This window comes from Phaenicophaeus curvirostris, chromosome Z (genome assembly GCF_032191515.1).
Source record: "Phaenicophaeus curvirostris isolate KB17595 chromosome Z, BPBGC_Pcur_1.0, whole genome shotgun sequence".
NCBI classification, from domain to species: Eukaryota; Metazoa; Chordata; class Aves; order Cuculiformes; family Cuculidae; genus Phaenicophaeus; species Phaenicophaeus curvirostris.
This window is the reverse complement of record NC_091431.1, coordinates 73,139,562-73,166,089: the sequence shown is the minus strand read 5'-3', so window position 1 is coordinate 73,166,089 and position 26,528 is coordinate 73,139,562. Positions and strand designations below refer to the sequence as shown.

Here is a 26,528-nt window from a genome sequence, read left to right as displayed (position 1 = left end):
ATGAGGATCTATCTCAGTGCTACCCACTTAGCTGGTTTAACTACTTAAGGTTCTTTATAAAAAGAACCAGCTTAAGCTGCAGTTTTTTATTCAGAGCAAGGGAAAAATGATTAATTTTAAGTATATGTCTGTCTGTCTGTCTGTCTATCTATCTATCTCTACTTCTGTTGCCTTTTTTGTGTATAATTCCATAGTCTGTATATGCAAAGTCTTCAGTTAAGGCACTTGGCATATGAAAGAACTGAATGTGGCATGAAGACAGATATCTTCTTGAAGACATGAGAGAATTAATAAATATAGATTTTCCCCTCAAGGCACCCTTGACAGAGATGACTGAATCATCATTGATTGCAGAATGGGGAACCAAACCCCTTCACTTTAAGATACATACTAGTTGTGAGGCACTGAATGACATACTGTCCTCAGTCTGTTTAGCCCCTTCAAAGACAAAGAGGTTCAGGATGCAAGTGTTCTTTTATATGAACAGGCTCAAACTGAAAAAGTTAGGTGTAAATTTAATACCATTAAAAGATGCACATTTCAATGTCTGTGTCATATTAACGATTGTGGCTCTGAAAGATATGGGCGTTGAGTTGGGGATAAGTCTGACTGTGACATAAATTGTATTTAAGTTTTTTAAAGATATTACTTATCCATTGGTCTGATCCCTGAAATCTGAGAGTATGGTAAAAAAACCCCAAACTATATAACTGTGGAGAGAAGACTGGAGGTGAGACTGTGTGGTGAATAACTGGAGAGCTATGCCATGAATTGCTTACCTTTGATCACCTTTCTTACTGTGTTATCACTAGACATCTCCTGAGAGCCTTAATCTGACACCCAACTTCAGGCTGTTAATACCAATTGAAAAGAAGCCTTCCTCTTATGAATAATTCTTTCCACCAAATGGAAAACTTACAGACTATATTTTACTGTCCTGATTTTGCTTGTATATATTTACAGGTCTCCAGAGAGATGTCTAAAGTGCACAAAACTAATTATATGTCAGCATATGCACAGTAAATAACTTTCGTTGCATGGCTCTGCAATTCCTTGTGTGTTATCATTGCCGTGTGAAAGGTTAATGTTTAAAGGTAGTAATTGAAATAGATATTAATGTGCTTTTAATTAGCTTTTATCATTTATATATCTCTCTATACATAGATGCATCTTTATATGTATGTGGTATCAACACACGTGCATTCTATAACTATTCTTTATCTTTCAATCTTGTAACTTAAGATGTGGCATCGAGATATTGACAGTCTATCCTGTTGGGATGATTTATTAAATGAAAATGAGGGACACAAAGGGAATAAGTGCATTAGAATTGCACAAGAGCAGTGGCCATATCAAAACCAGTTTACAGTGATGATTAAACACTGCATGAAAAAGAATGCACAAAAAAAATGGGACAGAAACAAAGAATGTCATGTTGTCTGGTTTCAGTAGAAACTGATTCAGATTTTAACTAATCTACAAGGTTATTCAGATTTTAACTGATGTGCGGAGTTAAAGAGTGACTTGCAATTGGAATGCTTTTTGCTGTACAGGGGATTTCATTATAGAGCTTCATAAAATAAGCAGTATTCTGACTGCAGACAGCTCCACTGTGCCAGAGTAACCAAGTTAACCAAGGCTTTTCACCCCAGTGAAAAGTCTTCAGATTGCATGGAACCAGTCCATGGAGATAAAAGCTAAAATCATGAGCTCAGCTCAGTACATAGTATGACTCAGATTGTGGATCCTGTTTGTGGCTCTAATATTGCTGTGGGTAAATGCCTGACAGAGAAGTCTATCTGCTGAGGATTTTTGGTGACCAAGAGCTTAATTTTGATGCATATTGAATCACAGCAGGTCTTCAGCAAAGAAGTTCTGAGTACTTGCAAGGAGTAAAAGAGAAACAACAAGTCCCCAGATCCGTAGGGATGTACACTTTCAACTAAAGGAGGACTAGATGGGCTGCAGCCCATTGAAAGGCTCACTTAGATGCAGTGTCAAACAGTTGTCTAATACTGGCTTATTTTTGATTCTTATATGTCAGCCATTGCTCAGATTTTTACCTTTTGCTTTTTATCTTGTACTAAGTATCATAAATCTTACAAAATCATTGTGGGGAATCAAGTAAAGGGTTCTATCTGATGCTTGTTCTGAGAAGTGATTCATGAAACTACTTCCTAGAGCCCTTATTCCTCTGTTCTCTTTTTAATACCTTTTGCAACTTACTGTGATTGCGGGTCATCATGCTTCAAGCATTTTTCATTGCTAAGAAGCTGCCTTAATGATGTGATGGATTATCTGCCCTATTACCTGGGTCACGGTGTTCTCTGACGCCTTCAGTTCACCTGAGTTAAAAATAAGATTCAATGTGGAACTTGGGCAGTGAGACCACAGTGGCCTTTGATGAGCAAGAGTATATGTGATCTTTATGCTTTTGGGCCCGTCAGTTTGCACGCTGAATTATCCAGTATGACAAATTTGGAGCTTTGTACCCCGTGGCTACAAAACAGCAAGTGTAATCAATTGGATTTATCAAATACATGTTTTCCAAGAACGAATGTAATGGCTTGAGACATCCGACCTTATCGGCAAGGGCAATAATTGGCTGTTCCTGAAGTCATAGTACTTCAGAAAAACAGTAAAATCTCGAGAAGCACAAGAAAAGAAAAAAGATGTTACTTGCAATGATGAACTAAAATGCGTGTTTTGGGATGTTATTGATGTGTAAGTGTTGTCATGTGTTTTGTTATGCCTCCCCCGTGGTCATAAGGATAACAATATCAGCAGCTTATTTCAATCTGAGTGATGGGAATCTGCTTGATTAAAACAGCCAAATAGCAGTTCATTAAGAGTTGGAAGAGTTCTGAAATGACATTGGTAAAATAGGACTGCCTGCAGCGTACACCACTGCTGCTTGTTCGGAGCCGATGTTCTTTTGATACAGTGACTGAAAGAAAAGAAACATCAAAGTGTCCCTAAAACTAGAAGTCTCCAATAAATCATTCTAGGAGTGGCACGCTGTACAGTGGGAAAGCCTCTTAGGGGAGATGCATGGCAGTCTGTGAGGGTTATGCTGGTGATTCAGAAATACGGTCTACAAGGTGGGCTTATCTCAGTTTCCTAAACAAACTGTAGGAGCTAGCCTGGACTTTGCCACATCATTTAGGGCTGTTTCTGCTTTAGATCCTGCTGTTACAATCAAGCTGCTGCAGCAGAGCTGTATCCGGTAGCATATTAGACTGAAAATTTGGAGAAACTTGGCTCCCAGATAAGTGGGTGGATAAGGAGGGAACAACATAGCATTGGCTCCAGTGGGTATTTGGTCAGTTCATGCGCTGAGGTGGCATTGGGCAGCAGAGCCAGGCAATCCCAGATAATCTGTGTGTTGAGACATGAAGGCAGGGGATCAAAATCAGAATGGCAGTGAGCAGACAGTGCCAGTTTGCCAGGGGCTTTCACAGTTGTGATGAAAAGCGTATCCTCAGGGTATCACAGCTATCATCTTAACTGTACTGGTCTGTAAACTGTCTGTAAAGTGATGGGACTACATGAAATAAGGAATACAGGGTAGGAGCACCTCTGAGAAATGATATAGACGAGATGAATGTGCGAGCCTTTCTGAAGTTACTTGGGAGGAATATAGAGCTATTGATGAGCTGCTTTTAAATGGCCGAAATAGAAAAGCCACTTCTCTGCTGTGGAAGACCAAATTTATGAATTTAGGGTTAATTCATGAAAGCACTTTTGTTTTGTTTTGTTTTTTAAACAAGAATTTTTAATTTGGAAGATGGGCAGGATATCTTGGAAAATTGCTGTTGTCTTGGTGGATGGACATTTCTATTATCAAAAGCCAGTAAAACTTGTGACACTCTAAGGAGAAAAATCTAGCCAAACATTTCAAAATATCCTTGGTGGACAGTCAGGATGTTCATGAATTAATAGCATTTAACCTCAGCCGCATCGATGTGCTGGGAAACATGAGTCCATGTACAGGAATTTCTGCTCCTGAATTTTGTTTGATTACTCTGGTCCTTCTAGAAATAAAATCAGCTGTGAACTAAAGATGCCATTTCTATCTTTAGCTTCCAGACATTGGATACTGTTTTTCCTTACTATGTTGTATTGGAAAGCTTCCTGCCACCTTTAGTATCTTCTTGGTGCGGTGTTTCACTACTTAGTTGCCGTATGTTTAGATTAAGCTTCCCGCATCTTTCATGCTTTTTAGAACCCTAACAACTTCTGCAGGTCCTTTTGTAACTTCTGACCATTGTCTTATACCTTCAAAGATGAAATATCAGAGCTGGATGCAGTAATTCAGAAGAGCTGCTACCACAAAGATGCACAACCAGTTTCTCTTGCTTATATTTTCATTTTTTTACATAGAATCATAGAAAAGTTTGGGTTGGAAGAGACCTTAAAGATGATCTAATTCCAGCCCCCCTCTACATGACAGAGGTTTGTTCCTAGCTACAGCTACACTCTGGAAGTTCACGATCAGTTAGACATCTACTGCATCTAGTACAACTAGAGATGAAGATGGTAAAAGATTTAAACCAGTTCATGCTGGTGACATTGGCATCAGCAGGTGGTAGCCAGGAGGAATGTGAACCATTTTTTTTTATATTTGTTGTCCCCAAGGAGGAGGTGGTAGAATAATTTCATCAGCCTGGGGGAGACCTCATTGCTCTCTACAACTACCTGAAAGGAGGTTGTGGAGAGGAGGGAGCTGGGCTCTTCTCCCAAGTGACAGGGGACAGGACAAGAGGGAATGGCCTCAAGCTCCACCAGGGGAGGTTTAGGCTCAACATTAGGAAAAATTTTTCACAGAAAGGGTCATTGGGCACTGGCAGAGGCTGCCCAGGGACGGGGTTGATTCACCTTCCCTGGAGGGGTTTAAGGCACAGGTGGATGAGGTGCTGAGGGACGTGGTTTAGTGTTTGATAGGAACGGTTGGACTCAATGATCCGGTGGGTCTCTTCCAACCTGGTTATTCTATGATTCTATGATTCTGTGATTCTATGATTCTCCGTCTGCCTCCTTTGTGCCCACAGCACCTTCTCTCTCATTTCAGTTTTTCAAGCACCATCCTGGTGTGAACAAGTCAAAACAGGCCCTCAAACAGCAGGAAAAACACAGACAGCAATGTGACTTTTTGTAGCGCAATCCTAGTGAAGTGTAAATTAATCTAAGGGCATCAAACATTTCTGCTTCACTTACCAGTTCTCAGAGCAGGCAGATCTCATTTAACATCAGTATGTCCACAGGTGCTTTCTTTTGCAAGGTGTCGCGTGAAAGGTCATGATGATTTCCATTAACTTCAGAGGCTACTCTTGTTCTTGGTGGTAATCTTGTAGTCAAGGCAGACTCTGTGAGAGCAGAGCCCAGGGTCCTCCTTGCTGCCTGCGATGGACTTACCTGTCAATCAGCCTCTATATCAGCTTCATTCTTTGCGCAAGGAGGATTGTGCCTTCCAAAAGGGGTCAAAGTAATCTTAGGAGAAAATGCTGTGTGAAGTGGTAGGATGCAGTCTTTGAGGGGGGAAAAAACCACTGTATTGATCTCCGGCCCTTAAACCTTTTTCACCAAATCTTCATACAATCATAAAATCATGGAATGGTTTGGGTTGGAAGGGACCTTAAAGCCCATCCAGTTCCAACCCCCCCGCCATGGGCAGGGACACCTCCCACTGGATCAGGGGCTCCAAGCCCCATCCAACCTGGCCTTGAACCCCTCCAGGGATGGGGCAGCCACCACTGCTCTAGGCAACCTGGGCCAGGGTCTCACCACCCTCACAAAAAAACATTTCTTCATAATATTTAATCTCTATCTCCCCTCTTTCAGATGAAGACTGTTGCCCCTTGTCCTGTCCCTGCACTCCCTGATAAAGAGCTCCTTCCCAGCTTTCCTGGAGCCCCTTTCAGTACTGGAACCTGCTCTAAGGTCTCCCCACAGCCTTTTCTTCTCCAAGCTGAACAACTCCAACTTTAATCAGTCTGTCCTTGAGGGGAGATGCTCTAGGTCTTGGATTGTCTTTGTGGCGTCCTCTGGGCTCTCATTAACACATCCATGACAGCTCCAGATCGGAATGCAAGACTTCAGGTGAGGCCTCGTGACAGCAGAGTAGAGGGGCCGTCTTGTAGGTTTTCATGTAGTCACACACAAATATTAATAGATGCAATGACTGGTGGGATATGGTCGCTCACTCACAGTGGACTCTCTGATTAAGTGAAAGCCTGGTTTGCTCTGCTCTGGATGAGTGTCCTGGAGACCCTGCAGCTGTGATATGCTCCACCTCAGCAGTGTTTTTGCGACAACAGTCTAAAGATCCCATGTTGGCCTTGCCAGATGAACATGAGTCCCTGTGTACATCGGGCGTTGTGCTCTGGAACCCTTGCAAGGTTCCCGAGTAGGGAAGGTGAATCTAGACCCAAGGTTGGCCATGGATCTATCTGCCTGTACTGATGAGTGCAGGCACTGCTAATTGGACAGTTCTCTTATTAAGCATTTTGTAGAAGCCTGCAGGGCTTCATTCATTTATTCTCATTTCTTAGTCACTGGATAATGTATATTTTTGGAAAGATCTTTGTTTTTCCTGCAGGGTAGGTGGATTCCTTCCTGTGATACCCTGCTCGCTTGCAGTGTAAGTGCTGCAATCTCACTGCAAACAGCACAGAACTGGCACTGCAGGAACAAGTGAAATGAGAAGATGGCTTGTGCAGGAGAAAATGATCTTGTTTAAAAGATGCCTGACAATTACAGTCAATTATATTTTAAAGCCTTTGTTCAATATATCAGGTAAATCAGTGCCTCAACCCAAGTGTCACTTGGAAGCAGAATTGTGGTCTCAGCTGCCAAATCTGCCTCTCGCTAGTGAGCTCAGAAAGCTGCTCAGCTGGAAGTGGGGTTGCGATGGGAGACATTAAGGTTAGAAGAGTCTCAGTTAGTCAAAAGTGGAAAACTGCAGAGTGAATAGCATCTCATTTCTGGGCATTCAGTGCTGAAAGCCATAGAAAATGAATCCTCTCTGAGCACTTGCAGCTTGTGTCACGTTCAGACTCCGGAAAAATGTGGATTTGAAAGCTACAATTGACCTGAATGGACATAGAGCAGTAGGTCATGTGTAGTGCCCAGTACTCTGGGAAAATGCAATACTGGATTCAGCTGTGCTGTTTGTTGTGATTCAGATATATTTGTGTTCCCTGTTGAAAAGAATAATGAATTCTTGTGTTTGTTTTCCTGTAGACTTGTGACCTTTGAGGGATAAAAATTATTTGAATTTCAGCAGGGGAAGCAAAGGCCTCGCAGGGAGAGGACATTCTGATAGTGACATATCAACTCTGTTTTATGGATATTAAACATGACTGTCATTCTTGTAAAGCTGAAACACAGTGTTGTCAGATTTGTCACTTGGCAGTAATGAAGTGCATGAATCAAAATAAACCACGCTGCACTCTTGCTTCTTAGCTGGATATCAGACTGAGGAAGATGATGGGGAGGACAGTTTCCATTTGGGCTAATTAAGCTTTCTGACAGGCAAATGTGTCTTCATTCACAGGGAACTACATGGTTTAGAGTGGGAGTTAATAGGCAGAAGCTTTACTCAGAGCCTGAGGAGTGGGTGAGACTGATGCTTCCTCTGGGAGAATGTGGGGGCTGGTCTCCAAACACTCCCAACAGGACCAGACCCTGCCAAGCAGAGGAGCTGGATTTAAAGGACATCTGCGGGGGCTGAGGGAACCCATGTTCCTTGTGCTAGAGCCTGGTCTTGTGTAAAAGCTGTATTCTGGGAAAGTACAACGTCAAGCACTTCTGCGGTAATAGGTTGGCTGGTGCTCCAGGGAGCTGCCTCTGCTAATTTGCCTTGGTGTCTGTAGCAGGAGGGGGATGGCTGTGGAGCGAATAAATAGCGTGAAGGCTGTTGGGATGAAGAGCAGAAAGACTTTGTGTTTTATTGCATTGACCAGATACTGTCTTGCAAATTCCTTAATGCTATTGTAGCATCATTAATGCTTGCAACCTAAGTGCTGCAGCACCAGCAGCATTAACCCTAAGTGACAGGATGAGGGGCAATGGGTATAAGCTGGAGAGGGGCAGATTTAGACTGGACATAAGGAGGAATTTCTTCACAATGATGGTGGGGAGGCTGTGGCACAGGTTGGCCAGGGAAGTTGTGGCTGCCCCATCCCTGGAGGTGTTCAAGGCCAGGTTGGATGGAGCCTTGGGCAGCCTGATCCAGTGGGAGGTGTCCCTGCCCATGGCAGGGGGGTTGGAACTGGATGATCTTTAAGATCCCTTCCAACTCAAACCATCCTATAATTCTGTGATTCTATGATTCTGTTGCGAGAGTTAGAGACTTATAGGACAGTTCTGTGCTTTTCTAAGCTGTAGGCTAGTGGAGTAACTCTCCTAAAAATGCAGTTAATTCCTTTCAGATATAGAAGTGGTTTATTTTTCTGCCTAATCGTTCACTCTTCACTCTTCTGCCTCTTTGGTAAGACATCCGTTTTCATTTCAGTTTTTGGTTTGTGGATTGGGTAAATAGGCAATGATCAAAGGGAGTGGCTGGAATTCAGGGAATTTCATCTCTGTTTCATAAAATGGCATCTTCGTCTTCAGGGCCATGGGCAGAAGCCAGCTTTCCCCTGCTACAGCATTTCCAAGTGACAGTATGTGCTGTTTAACTTTTGAGCTGCAGTTATTTAATGCAGCTGCAGAGCCAGAAGTCCACAGGAAATATGGAAATGCATGTTAATCTAGATTTTTGCCATTCTTATCTGCACTGAAGCACATACAGGGTGCTGAAATCCAGTGTTAGGTGAAAGGCAAGGATGATGCTGATAGCTACTGCTCTCCCCTTTATGCCTGAAGAGGTAGGAGTGGTATATAATGCACTGAGTTTTGTGTGGCGATGTGTAGCTGCCTCTAGCTGTTGTGTAAACATGCATGTTCCGGGTCCCGATCTTGTCTGACTCAAAAAACCAAAGTAAAGAATGAATACCACAAAATACAGTAAGAAAAACAAACATTACAGAACAACATGTTGTCTGGACTGGTAGCCCGAGGGTACTTCTTCACCTCTGTAAAATTCTGTGACCAGAGAGAAGTCCTGTGGTGGTGGCTGCACAGCAGAGATTTCAGTTTAGTTTGTGAATCTAATCTCTCTTAATCTAATTTAAGTTGGTGCAGCTTCCAAAATACAAGTTGCTGAGATCCAGCACCACAGGCCAAGCACACATGAAATGTGCCAGTGCAATGGATTTCAGCTCTTTAGTAAAGGATGATGTCCAGGTGAATGATTGATTTGGAGGGAGAACCCAGATCTTTTGATGAGAGGCCAGATGAAGATTCTTGTTACGTGCGCTTCATCTCCCTTTGGGAGGCTGAGGAAGTCTTCTTCTAGATTTGTCACTGATTATGGAGTGCTTTAAGTACATAATTTCCTTTACAAAACTCATGAAAATGTATTTGCTTACTTGAAGACAGTGCAAACACATTTCCAAATAGTCACATTGCTTAAAGATTACTGAACTACTATGTGGGGTTTTTTTGTTTGCTTGGTTTTGGTTTTGGTTTTTTTGACAGTTATGAATTTACTTTAGGAATTTATGATGTTCCTGCCACTTTCTAGGCATGGCCGTCTTCCTTTCAGTTTCAAGGGTTTTGTCTCTCATGGGATCATGGAAATGATCAGTTTGGGATTTGGCAAAGCTGAGGTGGTGAAAACCTCAGCGAGAGGTGAAGAAGACACATCCTAAAGAAGCATTTGATAGGATAGAATGTTTTACCTATTGGTAGGAGATTGCTTTTGGAAGCTCTTAGGCTTCTTTCCAGTTGCATACTACAGTCCCTTCCTCTCTTCTATAGATTTCTTTCTTCCCTGCTGTATCAGATTGATTTCTGGATGTTCTTACAAGGCAAAGTTCAGAGGCTGTTTGTTTTTAGATGCTTCTTGCCTTTGGAGGTGCTGTTGGAGGTACCTGGAAATGTTATTTTCTGGACACTCTCCCTTCCTACAGTTCCCCTGTGATTTCTTAGCACTTCTCCAGAACAGATCAGTTTTGGATCCCCCAAAAATTTGATATTAACTATAAACATGAAATACAAAGGAAACTAACAAGGTTTTCCTACTTAAGGATCATATGTTCAGGCCTAAACAGACATTCAGGTCAAATATGAATTTTGATGTTATTTTAAAGTGATATAAATCCAACATATTACATCTCCAATGATGGTTTAAATAAAGCTCTTCTGGGTATTCTGTATTTTATTTTCTTATTGAAATTTCAAATGATAGTTTGGAGTTACAGCCTCATGAGTTCTAAGATTTTAAAGGATCCATCAAAGTAACTTGCTCTAGCCTTGGCCATAATGTCTGTTCTTCCAGGTTATCTCCTTGTATTTTGGTTGGACTGGGTGATCTTTTCCAGTTTTTATAATTCTATGCTTCTATGATTCTTCCTTATGCTCACAAATGTTGTAGGGGTATGCACAGTTCTTAGGTATTAGGTTCTAATCCAGACTTCTATTGATAAGTGGTGAAACTGATAAAACATTTGGTTTAAAGCCTTAAATTTTTTTGCCATTTTGAAAGTCTTGTTTGGTTCACTGGACAGCCTGATTAAATCCTATCAAAAAGCTCAGTTGTGTAGAGGTACGTAACAGTCTCCACAGACAAGGTACGACCTCCAGCACTTTGCTTTCCACCCAAGAACAAAATTTAAGGAACTGATTTTTAAACTCTCAGTACATCCAGACATGCAAAAGATGGGAGCAGTGTTCCTTAATTTTCCCCTGAGGTATCTGGTCCTTGTTGGTGCCTTCAAGATAGATGAACCCTTGCAGAGGTGGAAAACTTGGACATGGGTGGCTGTTCTAAAATCAACAACAACATCTGTGTTCTCCTGTGAAGTAATAACCTGCCTGTAGGCCAGAGAGTATAGTTTTAAGTTAGGTAGAAATCATAAGTGACAACTTGAAGCAAATTTCCATTGATACGTAGGGCAAGTATTCACATCTAAGACTTCCTCATAATCTCTTTTCTTGTTCTTCATCAGGTATTTTGAGTTTTACGAAGGGCCGTTGGAATATAACTCTACCAAATGCCTGGAATTACGACAAGACATCATTGAGGTGAAGGTTTTGTCTATGTAAGTATGAATTAATGTTTTCTAAAAAGTTACTTTTCAGGCAGGATCGAAATAATAACTCACAAAAAGATTGTAAAAGATGCAAGGCTTAAGAAATCCCCTCAACAGGGATCACATCAGAGATTCCTGAGGTTCTCTTATATGTGCAAGTAGTCATGTTTGAATTTGATCTGAGGTCCATTTGAAAAAACTGGAGGCATTTCACATACACTGAGGCATTTTTTTCAGGCCCAGTGTCACTGCTTAAAATGAAATATAGTGTAATATTATTTGTAGTATCACATTCCAAGTTCCTGCTGAGGGTAACTGAAGAATAAGAACAGCCAGACTGACTCATAGCAAATATCCACGTAGCTTAATAGCACTCACTAAAAAGTAGGAAAATGCAATTCTAGGAAGTAATAAAATATCTGCATTTTGTCTTTTGTGGTCCTATATGTACATCAGGAAATTAATGAGTTGAGTGAGATATATACATGCAGACAGAGAGATGGAATCAGGCAAAAAAGCGAGGTTGCCAATGTAGCTCATTGGATGGAGCAAAGCAGATTATTTTTGTCTTGCCCTTTTGCAATTTCAGCATATGTAACTGCTTAGTTTATGCCTAATTCCTTACCATATCTAAAAACAGTGGCCCCAAGTTGTGCCAGGGGATGTTTAGGCTAGGTATTAAGAAATATTACTTCCTAGAAGGGGTTTTCAAGCCCTGGAACATGCTGCCCAGGGAAGTTGTGGCGTCACCATCCATGGAGATATTTAAAAGATGTGTAAACATGGCACTTAGTATATGGCTTAGTTGTGAACTTGGCAGTGCTGTGTTTATGGTTGGACTCGGTGATCTTGAAGGTCTTATCCAACCTAAATATTTTGTGATTCTGCAACACCTGTGAAGTGCACTGAGACTCACAATTGAAAATGCAGCTATAGGAGTGCATAGCATCAAGCAATCAAGGCTACTGCAAATACGATTTCTTGCTCCAGGTCTGCATGAATTTTAAGCATGAGTTCCTCACTGACTTTGTGCACAGAAAAATGTAGGTTGTGTCCTTGTCTTCTGCATATAGTACTGGATGAAGGATATGTGAGTAACAACTTTGCACTGCTTGCTGACTTGCAGTGCTTAAAAATAAAAGGAAGGGATGAGAATGTGACACTTCTGCCCGTATTCTGCTGAAGGTGGGGAGTTTTGAATTGCTTTTCTGCATACTTATCAGATGGAACAGAGAATTACTCATTTCTCTTCATCTTTGACAATGACACATAGAAAGTGGTGGACTCCTGCTCGGTGGGATAGGGTTAGCCTTACTTGTACGACAGATACCATATGACATTAAGCTCTTTTACTATGCGGGGTTCTTCTGATGTACTTGCTTCTAATGCGCTACATTTCTTAAGTCAGCTCTCACGGTAATGGAAAATTTCCAAGTTAATGTGCTCTGGTGGGCTACAGAAAGTACAATATGACCTAATTCTTTCCTGTAACTTCCACAGCCTGGGAAATTCTAAGTTCCACTCACTTTAAATATATTATTATCTTAAAAGTCTTTGCTTTATTCAAACATTCAAAGCCCCCAAGCCTGAAGAGAACTCATTAAGATGTATCAATCTTGAATCTCAGACTTCAAAATTTCCCAGCCAGATTATGATTTTTCTCCCTAGCTCTAAATATTTGCATGACCTTTGTTATCTCTGTCGTCCAAATACAGAACAATATGTATGAACTCGAAGGTAGAAGTGCTTGGAACAACATTACCAAAAATGTGTCAACCTGTACCAGCTCAGTGGAAGTAGGAATATCAGTTTTTTATATAACTAAGAGTATAGTTATTAACAGAGAGGGAGACATCCTTCTCTAAAGAGCTTCTTGTGTCCTCTTACCATCAGAGATGCTTATTCCTACATGTGTGCTGCTGTGGTTCATATAATAGATTTACCAACAATCCTGTTCTGTAAGTCATGGGATTCAGAACCCATGAGTTCTGAACTGCTGGATTGGATAACCTCACCTGAATATAATGATAATTAGGCAAATCACCTGAAGTATCCTCTTTTCCAATACCCTTTCTGCTGGGCCCTTCTCCTGGGTGCAACCTCCCCACCCCACTCCCCCCAGCTGCTGTATTTACCAGGCACTTATTAGCATCCCAGAAGACTGTGGATGGACTTCAGTAATGCAGGTGCTTCTTGCTTGATATTTTATTTTTTATCCTGTAGAAATGGAAAATGACTATGAGGGAACAGAAATCAGTCCTGAAGATCTTAAGAGCTCCATCAGTATCTGTGTATATATGGATTAGGGTTGCTATGTCTGACCAGAAAATGAAATAAAAGTGATAAAAGAAATAAAACCAATAAATTTTGCACTGGACAGACTGACTGGTTTGCCTTATCGAAAGCCGACTGCATAGTACCCTGGATGCAGCTGCTTTGGGAAATGAAGGCCTTGTAATAAGGTGAATTTGTATATTCTTTCTTTTTATCTTTTAGGGTGAAACAAACTGAGTTGTTTGACAGATGGAAGAGCCTACAGATGTGCAAATGGGAAATGAATGTTACAGAAGCCAATTTATTCAAGTAAGAATGGTCCACATTAATGAGACTGTGTAAGATTTTCTTCAGATTGAGTTTAGGTTCCTGTAGAGAGATCAAACTTTCTTATGGAATGAAAGAGTAAGCATTACAACACTGTTACTATTGGAGTACCATCCTTTTGAATAAATATGGAGTTTTTGTACTTTAAAAAATCAACAAGAATGAAAGAGCACTCTTCTGCCTTGTGGAACAGTCTTCCTAGGAAAGACAGGGAATTTGGTGTGGCAAAGGCTTTTCCAGGTATGATTCAGGCAGAAGTGAGGATGAAGCCAGGACATAATGGCTGCACCTGACTCATCAGCACAGGTCTATGGGGGTGTATAATGGTAACATCGTTGGTGCCACTGCAAATTTGGCCTACAAAATACTCAAACTGGATTTTTCCTGTAGTGTATTAGGTACTGTCAGAGCTTGTTTTTCACTGCCTTTTTTAAGTTGGCTTCTTAGCCATTATTCCCCAACTATCTAATTATTTTTTTCTGGTCTTCAGAAACCTCTGCAGTTTATTTCTGTAGTACTCTGTCTTTCTTCATGTGACTTCCTTTTGGCTGAAGGTCTTCATAGGCCTTTCAAGACACAAAGCAACAAAGACAAAGGCAGCAGTAGAATGAAGTGAAAGCAATATTTGAATGTGGTATGTTGTAATTTTCAAGGGCCATAGATAGGTCTAGAGAAACCACATTATTTCAGAGTAAGTGGAATACAGACTATTTAAAGTCTGTAAGTCACTGGCATGATTCTGAGCTGTTGCTTAGAATAAGGCCCCACAATTTTCTTCCAAATTCTCTTGCATAATTTCAGGAAATAGCTGTCACGAGTTAATGAGAGAATGTGAGAATGCATGTGTTGAGTTAGTCATTAACAACTTTAAAAAGAACTTAATTGTTAGTCCAAAGCGAGCACCAGTTTTACCAGCTTGAACTCCACAAATAAGATCTTTAGGGTTATTTTTAGTATATGTTTTTCTGGAAATTTATTGATGGGCAATAATCAGAGCCCATCTTGTAGACAAGAGTCATTCAGGATTGGAGCTCACTATTTTACAGGCTGCTTGGAGTTAGGGAACTAAAGAACGTGCCCAGAGTACATGGAGCAAACAGAAGAATGGTGGCCAGCCCAAAGGTAGCAACAACGAGAAATGATGATCTAAGGAGCATGAGGTGGACAATCACACTCTGTGAGGCCACCAACACCAGCACATCAAGCAACGACACATCTCCATCCTAGGCAGTGCATTGAGAGAAAGAGGAGGTGAAAGACGCTGATTTCTGGCTGTAACCACCTCACTGCTTAAGAAACTGCTGCTGGCCTTTGGTTGTAATCTAACCTTTGCTATCTGGTTCCAGGCACAGTAATCCTGCTAGTCATGGAGAAAAAAAAATAAAGAAGTTCAAAGTCTGTTTCATTCTTATCTTAAAGGACAGAGGCTTCAGTGCGTGAATGTGTGGGGAAACTGTAGCCCCTGGAAAGCAGACCAGCGTCTCTTGGGTTTGGAGGTAGACTGCTAAGAAGCTAAAAGATGGTTGTCTAACAACACTGAGTTGTAGGCTTTTGAACCTTGTCAGTTCTGGACCATCAGGTGACATAGGGAGAATGCAGCAAAAGTTAAATGGCAGATACTAAAGCTGCAGAGAGGGAGGAGGCACAAAATCACACTAGCTTTTGTATCTCTCCATCAGTTATCAGGCTTTTACATTAAGGAACTTGCCTCTGGAGAACCAGATGGACATCACATTAAAGAACTATATCTCTTTCAATTCCTTAATGCAGAACTAATGAAGAGGGTTTTTTCATATCTCAAATATCACAATTCAGTCCTGCTACCTGCTTGTAGTTATGTAATGGTTTTGTTATTAGAAATTATTCATCTACTTGTTCAGTCTCAGTACCTTGATCTGATCATCATATTGTGTCATTCTGCATGAGTCAGGTATATAATAGTAATTGGACATTACTGAAATGTTTGCATAATTCTGTATTTGCTTTCTGGTGCTTTTAATTAAGCCCATAAAGAAATCTTGCTTATTCTTCCAACTCATAATGAAGCCACATACCCGAGGCAAGGTACTTCATCTAGGTTATGTGAGAGCCTTTTGGCCTTGTCTTCATGTCTGTGCATTTGCCATGACATATTTTTCATTAAAGCTGCAAGATGCATTGACTGAGAAACAAAACAGCTCTTGAGTAAGAGCAATCTTAAGTCAGGGCTTTTATTTCCCCCAGTAAAAAGAGAAAAGCATTTAGGGAAAGGTGGGAGCTGAGAGTTGGACCCCTATTTGGAAAGCTGCTTTTCCTGTTTGAGCAACTGATCCAGTGGGAGGTATCCCTGCCCATGGTAGGGAGTTGCAACTGGATGGGATGGGCTTTAACATCGCTTGTGACCCAAACCACTCTATGTTTCTATGATTTGATTTAAATTTCTTATAAAACTTACGCTAAGGAGGACATAGCTGAATGTTCTTGTGCCATGAATCTCATTGATAGAAGTGGTGGGACTTGATGATCCAGTGGGTCTTTTCCAGTCTGGTGATTCTATGATTCTATGATTTTTGAGATTTCAAAACTACTCTTGTCTGCAGTGGAACACCACCAGTTTGTCCCAGTGACAAAGGAAATTTGGGGCATTTGCCTGAGATTTTGGAGTTACAGCTATGACTGGTCTGCTTGGCACCCATCTGTTTGGGTTACTTGGTCTTCCTGATTCACATATACAACATCAAAGACAAATACAGACCTTTAGACCTTTTGTAATCAGCGTGCTGTGCACCGTAGCAGTCTGGTAAAGGGTGTAGTGTCTTTAGGTAACGCTGTCTTTAAGTCCCTGCCCTGCCAATCTACCACATCCCCAGGAGAATAACTTACCCCTGCATTTCCTGCCAAGAAATGAAGAAATGGTTTATATGAAGCGGAACACTTCTAAAGCAGATAGGGACTAATTTATTGGGATGGTTTCCCCAGGATATTTGGGGCAGAGGCTTAGCTTTGGGTCAGGAGCAGAGCAGAATTTTTGTGTTCATTTCCTGCAGCCTAGAAGAGACAGGTACAGAGTTCTCATTCTTCTTTTTCTTTTTAATTCTAAGTTCCTCTACCAATTTCACTGAATCTAAAATTTTCTAAAGCAAAATCCAGCAAACCATAGTTTTACCCCTCCTAAAGGTAGAAGTTTGTTTATGCTGAAGAATGCCTTATTACTATAATTGCAATTCCTAAAGTATGGTATCGGCTGCGTGATCTTATTTCTGTATTTTTCATTTTACAGGTCGACTTTGTCGAGGTGTTGCAATGCTCCTGCCTATCTGTTCACCACTCAGAAAAATACTCCCTTGGGAACTAAACTGAAGTATGAAGTGGACACCAGTGGAATCTTCCATATCAACCAAGAAATCTTCAAAATGTTTCCAAAGGTGCCTTATGCCTATGCCCATTTGCAGAATCAACTTCCGTCTACTTGATGTATTAGATGATAACCTATAGCCAAGCATTTAGCAGTTGGCTGTTTGACATTTCTAGAACTTCATTGCTTGTACTTTGTCAATGTTTATTTTTGGTATGGTATTGTAGCCAACTATCCTATTTTCTGATTATCATCAGAGGAGAGGCCACAAAGATGATCAGAGGGCTGGAGCACCTCCCATATGAGGACAGGCTGAGAGAGTTGGGGTTGTTCAGCCTGGAGTAGAGAAGGCTCCAGGGAGACTTTAGAGCAGCTTCCAGTACTGAAAGGGGCTCCAGGAAAGCTGGGGAGGGGCTCTTGATCAGAGAGTGTAGGGATAGGATGAGGGGGGATGGTTCTAAGCTGAAAGAGGAGAGATTTAGATGAGACATTAAGAAGAAATTCTTCACCATGAGGGTGGTGAGGCACTGGCACAGGTTTCTCAGGGAAGTTGTGGCTGCCCCATCCCTGGAGGTGTTCAAGGCTGGGTTGGATGGGGCTTTGAGCAACATGGTCCAGTGGGAGGTGTCCCTGCCCATGGCAGAGTGGTTGGAACTGAATGATCTCTAAGGTCCTTTCCAATGCAAACCAGCTATGTGCCAAAGCCTCCCTCTGCCTTGAGTGGGGCTGCAGTGTGGGAAATGTGGGAGATGAAGGGCTGAAACCACAGGAGCAAGGCCAAAAGGGCAAGAGCCCTGTGCTGAGTGCAGAGATCTGATCTCCCTGAAAGGGATTGGTGAGGCATTTTGTTAAGATATTACCGGATAAAGCACAGACAGCCCTATAATGCCTCTGTGTTAGACAGCTGCTGTTTTTCTGAGACAGGTGTAACTGTGTGCCCTTTGCCTCATGCCTTACGAATGCAATGGGAAGATCCTGGGAACAGTCGCATAGAAATGTCATTCCACTATTGCATCTCTCTGTAGTTTGCGGTATGAAATTATTGATAAAATATGTATGTGCCCAAACGAGCACTCTCATGCTTATGTAAGCACATCTCTACATATTTATAAGGTCTAGCACAGCTCAGTTCTGCATCACAACCCTCTCACCCCAACGGCCCAGTTCTGTTCTCGGAGATGTGCGTTGCACTCTCTCTGGCTTTGGCAGCAGCTGCGTGTCTGCACATGAAGATGGAATTTTGCCTGAAGATTACAGTAAGATGTGTCCTACATATGTCCAAAAAAAGGGCCTGAGCACAGGCTCTGGGAACTGCTGGTAGTACAAGTGCTAAGCAATAATTATTAATATGATTAGTACGGCTAGTGGTAGCAAGCACTAAAATTTGGGCTAGGTTCTGATAAATAGCTGTATGTGCTGTCTGGCTTAGAGAGACTTCTTGGGCTTTACTAGCTGCTCTGGAACTATGTGTGCAGACTTCCCAAGGAGGACATCAGAGCCTAAGGAGAGAGCAGTTTGCAGGCAGCTCAGAAGAAAACGCCTGGAGTGTGCTAATTTTACTGTTAATGTAGAAATCAGAAGGGAAAGTAAATTTCTGAAATGACTTCTTCCGTTATTAAGTCTGGACAAAACCAGCTATTGCTTTCCCCCTTGTGTTCCCCACCAAGTTACTTGTCCATTCAATCTCTAATTGCTCAGAAAACAATCCCATTCATTTATGTACACCACAGGAATATTGCAGGCTGGAACCAGTGTCAACTTCCTATAATTATTGCATCTGCAGCAAGAAGCAGCTGCACAAAAAAAAAAAAAAAAAAAGGAAAAAGTAGAAAAGAGACTTATTGCTTCCATGTTTCGAGATATTTAACTGTTTCCTTGCTGTGATGTTGCAGGATATGCCATACCACCGCTCCCAGTTTAAGAAGTGCGCAGTGGTTGGGAATGGAGGAATTCTGAAGAACAGCAGATGTGGCCGGGAGATCGACAGTGCAGACTTTGTGTTTCGGTAATTGCTACAATGGCGTTTTTCCTTTTGCCTATTTCAATGACAAGTAAAGGATTGTGAAGCCATTCTCATATTGAAATGTGGGATTTGTTTAACTGGTCATATCAAGCTTACATCTGGCATAAAACACAGTGTTTTGGGAAAAAAACACCTCACTGCATAATATTTATTTTTAAATCATACTTTGAGGATTTATTTTTCCTTAATTCTGTGTGGTTAATCATTGATTTATTGACAAAGTCTGAAGTGCTCTTTCAGGACATGCCCTGTTACTGACATCGCTGATTTATCCTTCCACGGACATTAGCCCAGGAGCAGTGTCCTGTGAATGTGGCCATGATTTTCTGGGGCAGTTCTCAACCAGAGGTACAACCTCTCTTACATGACAAGCAGCTTGAGCAGGTGTCATAGCTGCGTGCTGTGCAGCTCAGATGCCTCGGAGGTGTGTTTCTGAAGTACTGCAAAGCTCAAGTGGTGGATGATGAGAGTTACGGTAATCAGTACTGTAGACTCTAGGATGTGCAGAGTCTCCCAAATGACTTTGAAGATGGGATGACTTCATATAGTGCTCCCCACCATATGTGGAGTTATCCAGGTTTTGCATAGACTGGGATGTCCCATGACTTACACCCCTGGAAAATGGATTTTAGCAGCACTTTTATCATCCTTAATATACCTGGGAAAGATATTTTTATTATTCATATGCATGGCTAATCCCTCTCTAAATCCTGTTAAGCTCTTTTCCCAGGTCATGGCATATGACAGCTAGCTCAGAGATTCATGACCTGTTCTGTGAAAAAGAAATATCTTTTTTACCTCTATTGGCCTATTTTCTGATCTTGGGTACATTGCTGTCAGATTAGAACAAGTGTGCATAAATCAATGAATTTCTGATTTCATACTAGCGAAAATTAGGTCAGATTCTGGCTCATTGCATTCTTAGTTTAATTTGACATCAAATGCAAAATAAAATTTTACCAGTCCTATGCTCACTATTCATTATTTTCAGACCCATTGTCTACCTCTTGTGCCCACTTTATAGACAACTACCACCTTAGTTTAATCTGTGAAACTGTCCAGGCTTCATGTAACTTGCTTCTTAAAAGCGTGTTGTACCCTATATACGTTAAGCAGTTATTGTATATTCCCTTCTATTGTGCTGGATCACAGCCTCAGTATGGTTGAGATGAAAAGCACACGTGGAGGTGACAAGCTGTTGAGTGAGAGTGGAAATAAAGGCAGCAAACATTGGGGCATTAGGAAAAAATTCTTCACAGAAAGGGTCATTGGGCACTGGCAGAGGCTGCCCAGGGAGGGGGTTGAGTCACCTTCCCTGGAGGGGTTTAAGGGACGGGTGGACGAGGTGCTGAGGGACATGGTTTAGTGTTTGATAGGAATGGTTGGACTCGGTGATCCGGTGGGTCTCTTCCAACCTGGTTATTCTATGATTCTAAACGTCATCATTCATGTACAAGAACTTTCTAGTGGAGGTCTCTTCTTAGCATGGTTACTCTTGCTTGAGCTGTACCACAACTGATGGAAAAAAGCAAACCATATCAGTGCACAACATAGAAAGTGTGTTGCTTTTGGTACCGGGAGTTAATTAAATACAGATGGAGAAGGGGTTGAGAATAGCCCCAAAGGGAGGGACTTCGGGGTGCCAGTGAAAGAGAAGCTCAACATGAGCCAGCAATGTGCACTTGCAGCCCAGAAACGTAACCGTATCCTGAGCTGTTTCAGAAGAAATGTGACCAACAGGGCAAGGGAGGGGATTCTGCCCCTCTGCTCCACTCTTGTGAGACCCCACCTGGAATCCTGCATTAAGTTCTGGAGTCCCTAGCACAGGAAGGACATGGAGCTGTTAAAGTGACTCTGGAGGAGACCATGAAGACGATCCGAGGCCTGGGGCACCTCCCCTGTGAGGACAGGCTGAGAGAGTTGAGGTTGTTCGGCCTGGAGAAGAGAAGACTCTGGGAGGCCTTAGAGCAGCTTCCAGTGCTGAAAGGGGCTCCAGGAAAGCTGGGGAGGGGCTCTTGATCAGAAAGTGCAGGGGTAGGACAAGGGGGAATGATTTTAAGCTGAAAGGGGAAGATTTTCATGAGATACTTGGGACTAACATTTTCCTGTGAGGATGGTGGGGTCCTGGCCCAGGTTGCCAGGAGAAGCTGTGGCTGCCCCATCCCTGGAGGTGTTCTAGACCGGGTTGGATGGGGCTTTGAGGAACCTGATCCAGTGGGAGATGTCCCTGGCCATGGCAGGGGGCTTGGAACTGGATAATTTTTAAGATTCTTTCCAACCCAAACCATTCTGTGATTAGGTAGAGCTGAAATAGAAATAAATAAATTCTTACTTTTACAAAAGAAACCTCTCTTTCTCCATCTCCGAAACATGTAAGGATATTGAAATGCATTTCTGATCTCTGCCAGCCTTACAGGGAGGTAGAACATTGTTTAAAACCCTCACTGCCCATGTGGAACCCAGAACTCTGTATGCTAGAAATTGTTAGTGTGCTCACTGCAGTTCTTAGGCTCCCAAAAATTCTTACATTTGGAATCCTGGAGGTGTTTAAGGGACGGGTGGACGAGGTGCTGAGGGGCATGGTTTAGTGTTTGATAGGAATGGTTGGACTCGATGATCTGGTGGGTCTCTTCCAACCTGGTGATTCTGTGATTCTGTGTGGGACCAGCATCAGATGCAACAACGTGCTAGTGTTTAAGAGCTTGTGGTCTGCTGACATAAGTTTTAAAGTAAAGCTTGTGTTTAAGGACAGATCTGAACACATCCACTTTCCAGTCTGACACTAGTTCACCAGACTGTCAGAAGTCACCATCTTAGTCACCAACAATGTAGTTCTTTAAAATACTTCAGAAACTGGCTATAGGGCACTGCTAGCAGTCAGCGATACCTTCAGGACACCCAGGCAAATCTTTTATTTTCAGGAAGCTTGTGGTCAGCAGATGCAGCCATGATTTTTCAATGAAAAAAGTTCTGTTAGCAATTAATTGTATTACAATAAATTGTATAAAATTCACATGCACAAATGGCATTTAGTGGTTGCTATTGTCTGTCTCCATCTACTGGCCAGAGTGGAGATCTTTGATGAATCATTTGGTGGTTTTAGACATGGGACCTACTCAATTTGCAGGGGTGAATTTTTGGAGTCCTATGACACAACTAGAGTTTATGCAGATTGTATGATTTTTATAAGGAGTTATCACTTTCAACAAATTCAGCCTTTTTTTATTCCTTAATATTTAAAAATATTGAAGCTGAATAGTTGAAGTCATTTTTCAGATGTAGTTGCATGAGTACAGTGCTCAGTGCTAGGTGGAACTGAGGATGCTAGAGGACTTTGGAAAGACGATGCATGACCTAGCAGAGAAAAATGCTGTAAAAAAACATTGCCTATGTGAAAAATGAGGTGGCTAAAAAAAAATTCTCTGACCTGATAAAGTAGGACTCTGGGAGGTAGATGTGAACCTCCTGAGCAAAGAAGGACTTTGCAGGACTTTTGTCCATTTTTTGCTCCTATCCATGTGCCTGAGAAGTTACGCTGACAGCTGAACTGCAGTTTTGTGAAACACTGAGCATTGCGTACCCTAAATACCTTCACAGTTTTCTTCTATTTAGCCCTGATCTTCAGAAATGTGGAGATGTTTGGGAGTGGAGCACAGTATTTTTGAGATGCTGGGATCTTAACAGTGATGGCTTTTAATGAGGCTTGTAGATCAGTTTAAAAAGTTTTCAAAATGTCAGCAAGTACCTAATGGTAGCTTAAAGTGGGTGTAAAAGTAGCTGCAAGGACAGTTATGTGTGATAGCCCATACTGAGCCTTCTTTTTTTTAGCTATTTTTCCTATGGAAGCAAAACTTCTGTGGTAGCTTGTGTATATGTGTGTGCTTCAGTAACTTCAGCGTCTCTTGAGGGACGCTCTGAATTTTTTAGGATGGTGAATCTAGGTCAAGGCCAAGGTGAGTGGAGGCTGGGTAAGGTTTGCAACTCCTCATAAGTTTGCTCCTAATAGCTTTGACATCCTTTGGTGGATCTATGGAGTCAGAACTGCTCCTCTTACCCTGCACTTGGAGACAGGTATAAAGGAAGCAGGTAGTTCTGGATTAATTAGGACTGGACTGATTTCTCTCTTGTGGGGCATTTCTCCTAAATCCTCTTGGATCAAAGCACATCAAAAGCAATATTATAGATATAGTTTATCTATTAATTATTGAATACACCTCAGTTGTTGCTGAGGAAGTAATTGATTTTATAGGCTGATGGTCCTTGGGGCTTAATGCCATTCCTTGTCCTAAGCTACCAAGGTAAATAGCTGATCAGCTGTTAAGGAAGCAGAATGATTGAACGTTGGCTGCATCTGCAAAAAGGCTCAGGGAAGAAGAGAGATCTTCATTCATCCCCTAAGTACTTGTTACTTTAATGCATAGTTTGAACATCATCACGTTTCATACAATTTTAAATTGTCAGTCTCTTTCTAAACCATTGATTGGAAGAAATGTTTAAATCAATTCTACTTTCTAGTCCTCAAAAGGTGAAAAGTATTATTTAACTTTCTTACCAATTTCTTTCTTTTATAGATGCAATTTGCCTCCTATATCTGAGAAATACTTAACGGATGTTGGGGTAAAAACGGACGTCGTGACTGTCAATCCCAGTATAATTACTGAGAGGTCATTTCTGTTTCATTGTATTTTCATCCCTATTGCTTTTCAAAACCTACTTTGCACTAATTTCTAACTGTTACAAAGTTTTTTTTCCCCCCAATATTAGTTTAAACTGACACTACGAATCATACATTTTACTCTGAGTTGAAGTTATTCAGTATCTGGAATCTGTAACAACTAACAGAGATGTGTTAAACACTCGGGCTTGCACATTGATAACAGAAAGTAGGAAGCTAATTGTCTGAAATCTTAACAGCAGAGCCACCCTCCCCCTGCAGTCCTGTACCATACTGGCAAGCCCCAGACAAACATATTGGACGCATCAGAGTGGAAGAAGCTAGTTCCCACCCTAAATGTTTAAACAAAGTAGCACACATTTTCATATCTTTTTAGGAAAAAATGCCAGTTAAACTTTGTAGTCAAGACTGAATGAGTAATTTTAATTTTAAATTTGTTAATTCCTGAATGCCACCTTGTGGACAGACCTGGGACCATGGGGTTAATTCCTGCTTTCCATTCTTGCTGGGGGAATGGGTTTCTTTTCTCGAGCAATGCAGAATCATTTTCTTGCATTGTGAATTCCCTCTGAATTTTGCAGCTAGATAATTTAGAAATGTTTTTTGCTCTGCTTTGATGTTTCCCACTTTCTGCACAGTTCTGCACTGCGTAGTGCATTATATAGCTGACCAATTTTGGAAAAATTACATAATTGTTATAATAAAATAGATGTGGGACGTGATCAGAAATGTGTGCAAAGTGCATCCGCTGTTAAATGAATGTATGATTACAAGAGAGATAAAATGTACTTTTTATCCCCTTGTAGTGACACTTCAGCTAGAAATCTCTATATATTCCCCTTTCATTTATGTGTGTATCAGAAATGTTCCAGTAAAAGCCCTTTAAAGGTTTCTTGTTGGCTGCACCCAGGCTGAGTCTGTGCTGGTCTAACTGTCACTTGCATCCTTTTCCCTTTAGATTTCATAAGCTGGAAAAATGGAGGAAACCCTTCTACGATGTGCTCCAGGTCTACGAGAACGCTTCTGTGCTGCTGCCAGCTTTCTACAACACTCGCAACACGGACGTCTCCATCCGGGTCAAATATGTCCTGGATGATTTTGAATCTCAGCAAGCTGTTTATTACTTTCACCCCCAGTATCTCATCAATGTCTCGCGCTACTGGCTCGGTCAAGGGGTGCGGGCCAAGCGGATTAGCACCGGACTGATCCTGGTGACTGCTGCCCTGGAGCTCTGCGAGGAGGTCCACCTTTTTGGCTTTTGGGCCTTCCCCATGAACCCCTCAGGGATTTTTATAACTCACCACTACTATGACAATGTGAAACCTCGCCCTGGTTTTCACGCTATGCCCTCAGAAATCTTTAACTTCCTCCACATGCACAGCAAGGGGATCCTGCGGGTTCATACTGGGACCTGCAGCTGCTGTTGATGGGGATAATTCTTTTTCTGGTACAAAAGTGCAACAGAAACTCAATGCCTGTGTATGGCACACGAGGTTTTACTACACCCTGAGATTATGCAATAATTGTTTGATATAAATTTCCTCAAGGCATTGCATCCCATAAGATCTAGGATACCAGCATCTTTCCTGCTAGCAGAGTTGGGTCCATAACAGTGTGGGAGAGGCAAAACTCCTCTGTTCCAGGGTATACACTACCCGGGAAAGCAAGTCAGATAAGAAGCACATTTCCAATAGGTTTAGGGATAAACAGAGCACATTAATATAGTTATCATTTCACTATGAAGAAAAGCACCAAAACCTTTGAGGAGAATCAGTGGGGAGAATTTTAGCATAGACTGTATGACTTCACATAAGTTTCTGAATTGAGTATATTGGGGCCTTGCCAGATTTTATTGAAAGCACTGTTCTCTGTCATTTGTGCTTTTGAAAATACTCTTTAGAATTCTAGTTTTAAGGGAAAGTGTATAACTTCAGGTCTTTGTTCTGTAATGTACCAAAGTATTGGTGAAAAACAGCAGATAGATGTGATAGGAATACACAAAATCACTTAATGAAATTTTTCAGCCAGGATAGAAAAGAATGTGAAACTCCCGTTCACAGCAACAGGTGACTGCACTGGTGGTGGTGTGAAATTGTTTTAGGAGTTTCTTTCCTCTTCCTTCTTGTGTCTCATGTTTTTGGTCTCCTCTGCTGATCATGTTTTTGGTCTCCTCTGCTGATCATGTTTTCTTTCTCGTCATCTCTAACACTTTCCTTCTAACATACACATAAGCAATGTGTGCACTTCTTCCCACAGTGACCATCTCATCTTCCGATCAGAGTCCTTGTTGAAGAAACTTGCTCCGTCATACTTCTGCAAGGTTTTCTTGGGCTGAATAGCAAGGACATTACATAGTTATATTTTGTCAGTTGGTATTTTGGTTCATATATCACACCATAAGACAGAAAAGGGCGTTACCTCTTCAATTTTTATTAAAGACTTAGGGTTATTTGAATTTTGATTCACTGTTTTGCAGATTGATTTGAAACTGCCAGGCATCTGTGGTAAGTACTGGCAGGAAATGAAGTTAAAATACAGTGAACATACTTTGTGGCTTTGATTATGATGTGTATTTTAAGATTATGCATCTCAAGATGTCAGATGTCTTATTGTGGCAATTTTGTATGTTGAGAATGTTATTAGGATAGTATAAGGGCTGGTGTTTCTTTAAAAATTTACCAATGTAACTCTGTCATTAATGCCAACCTTAATTTTTATCTGATACAGTTAATCTATCAAAATCCTGATGCAGAAAAG

General features: G+C 41.4%; 1 protein-coding gene across 4 annotated transcripts in view; it reads left to right on the top strand.

Moving 5' to 3' along the window:
* Window positions 1-25,935, top strand: part of ST8SIA5 (ST8 alpha-N-acetyl-neuraminide alpha-2,8-sialyltransferase 5) — a 71,482-nt gene extending 45,547 nt beyond the window's left edge. For all 4 annotated transcript variants that reach the window (XM_069881012.1, XM_069881015.1, XM_069881011.1 and 1 more), the window contains 6 exons: window positions 11,055-11,147; window positions 13,635-13,721; window positions 16,999-17,143; window positions 18,966-19,078; window positions 23,668-23,760; window positions 24,730-25,935. In XM_069881012.1, the coding sequence (XP_069737113.1) occupies window positions 11,055-11,147; window positions 13,635-13,721; window positions 16,999-17,143; window positions 18,966-19,078; window positions 23,668-23,760; window positions 24,730-25,198 (1,000 nt within the window). In that variant the 3' untranslated portion in view covers window positions 25,199-25,935. The remainder of the gene's footprint in view (window positions 1-11,054; window positions 11,148-13,634; window positions 13,722-16,998; window positions 17,144-18,965; window positions 19,079-23,667; window positions 23,761-24,729) is intronic.
* Window positions 25,936-26,528: the final 593 nt, after the last annotated feature.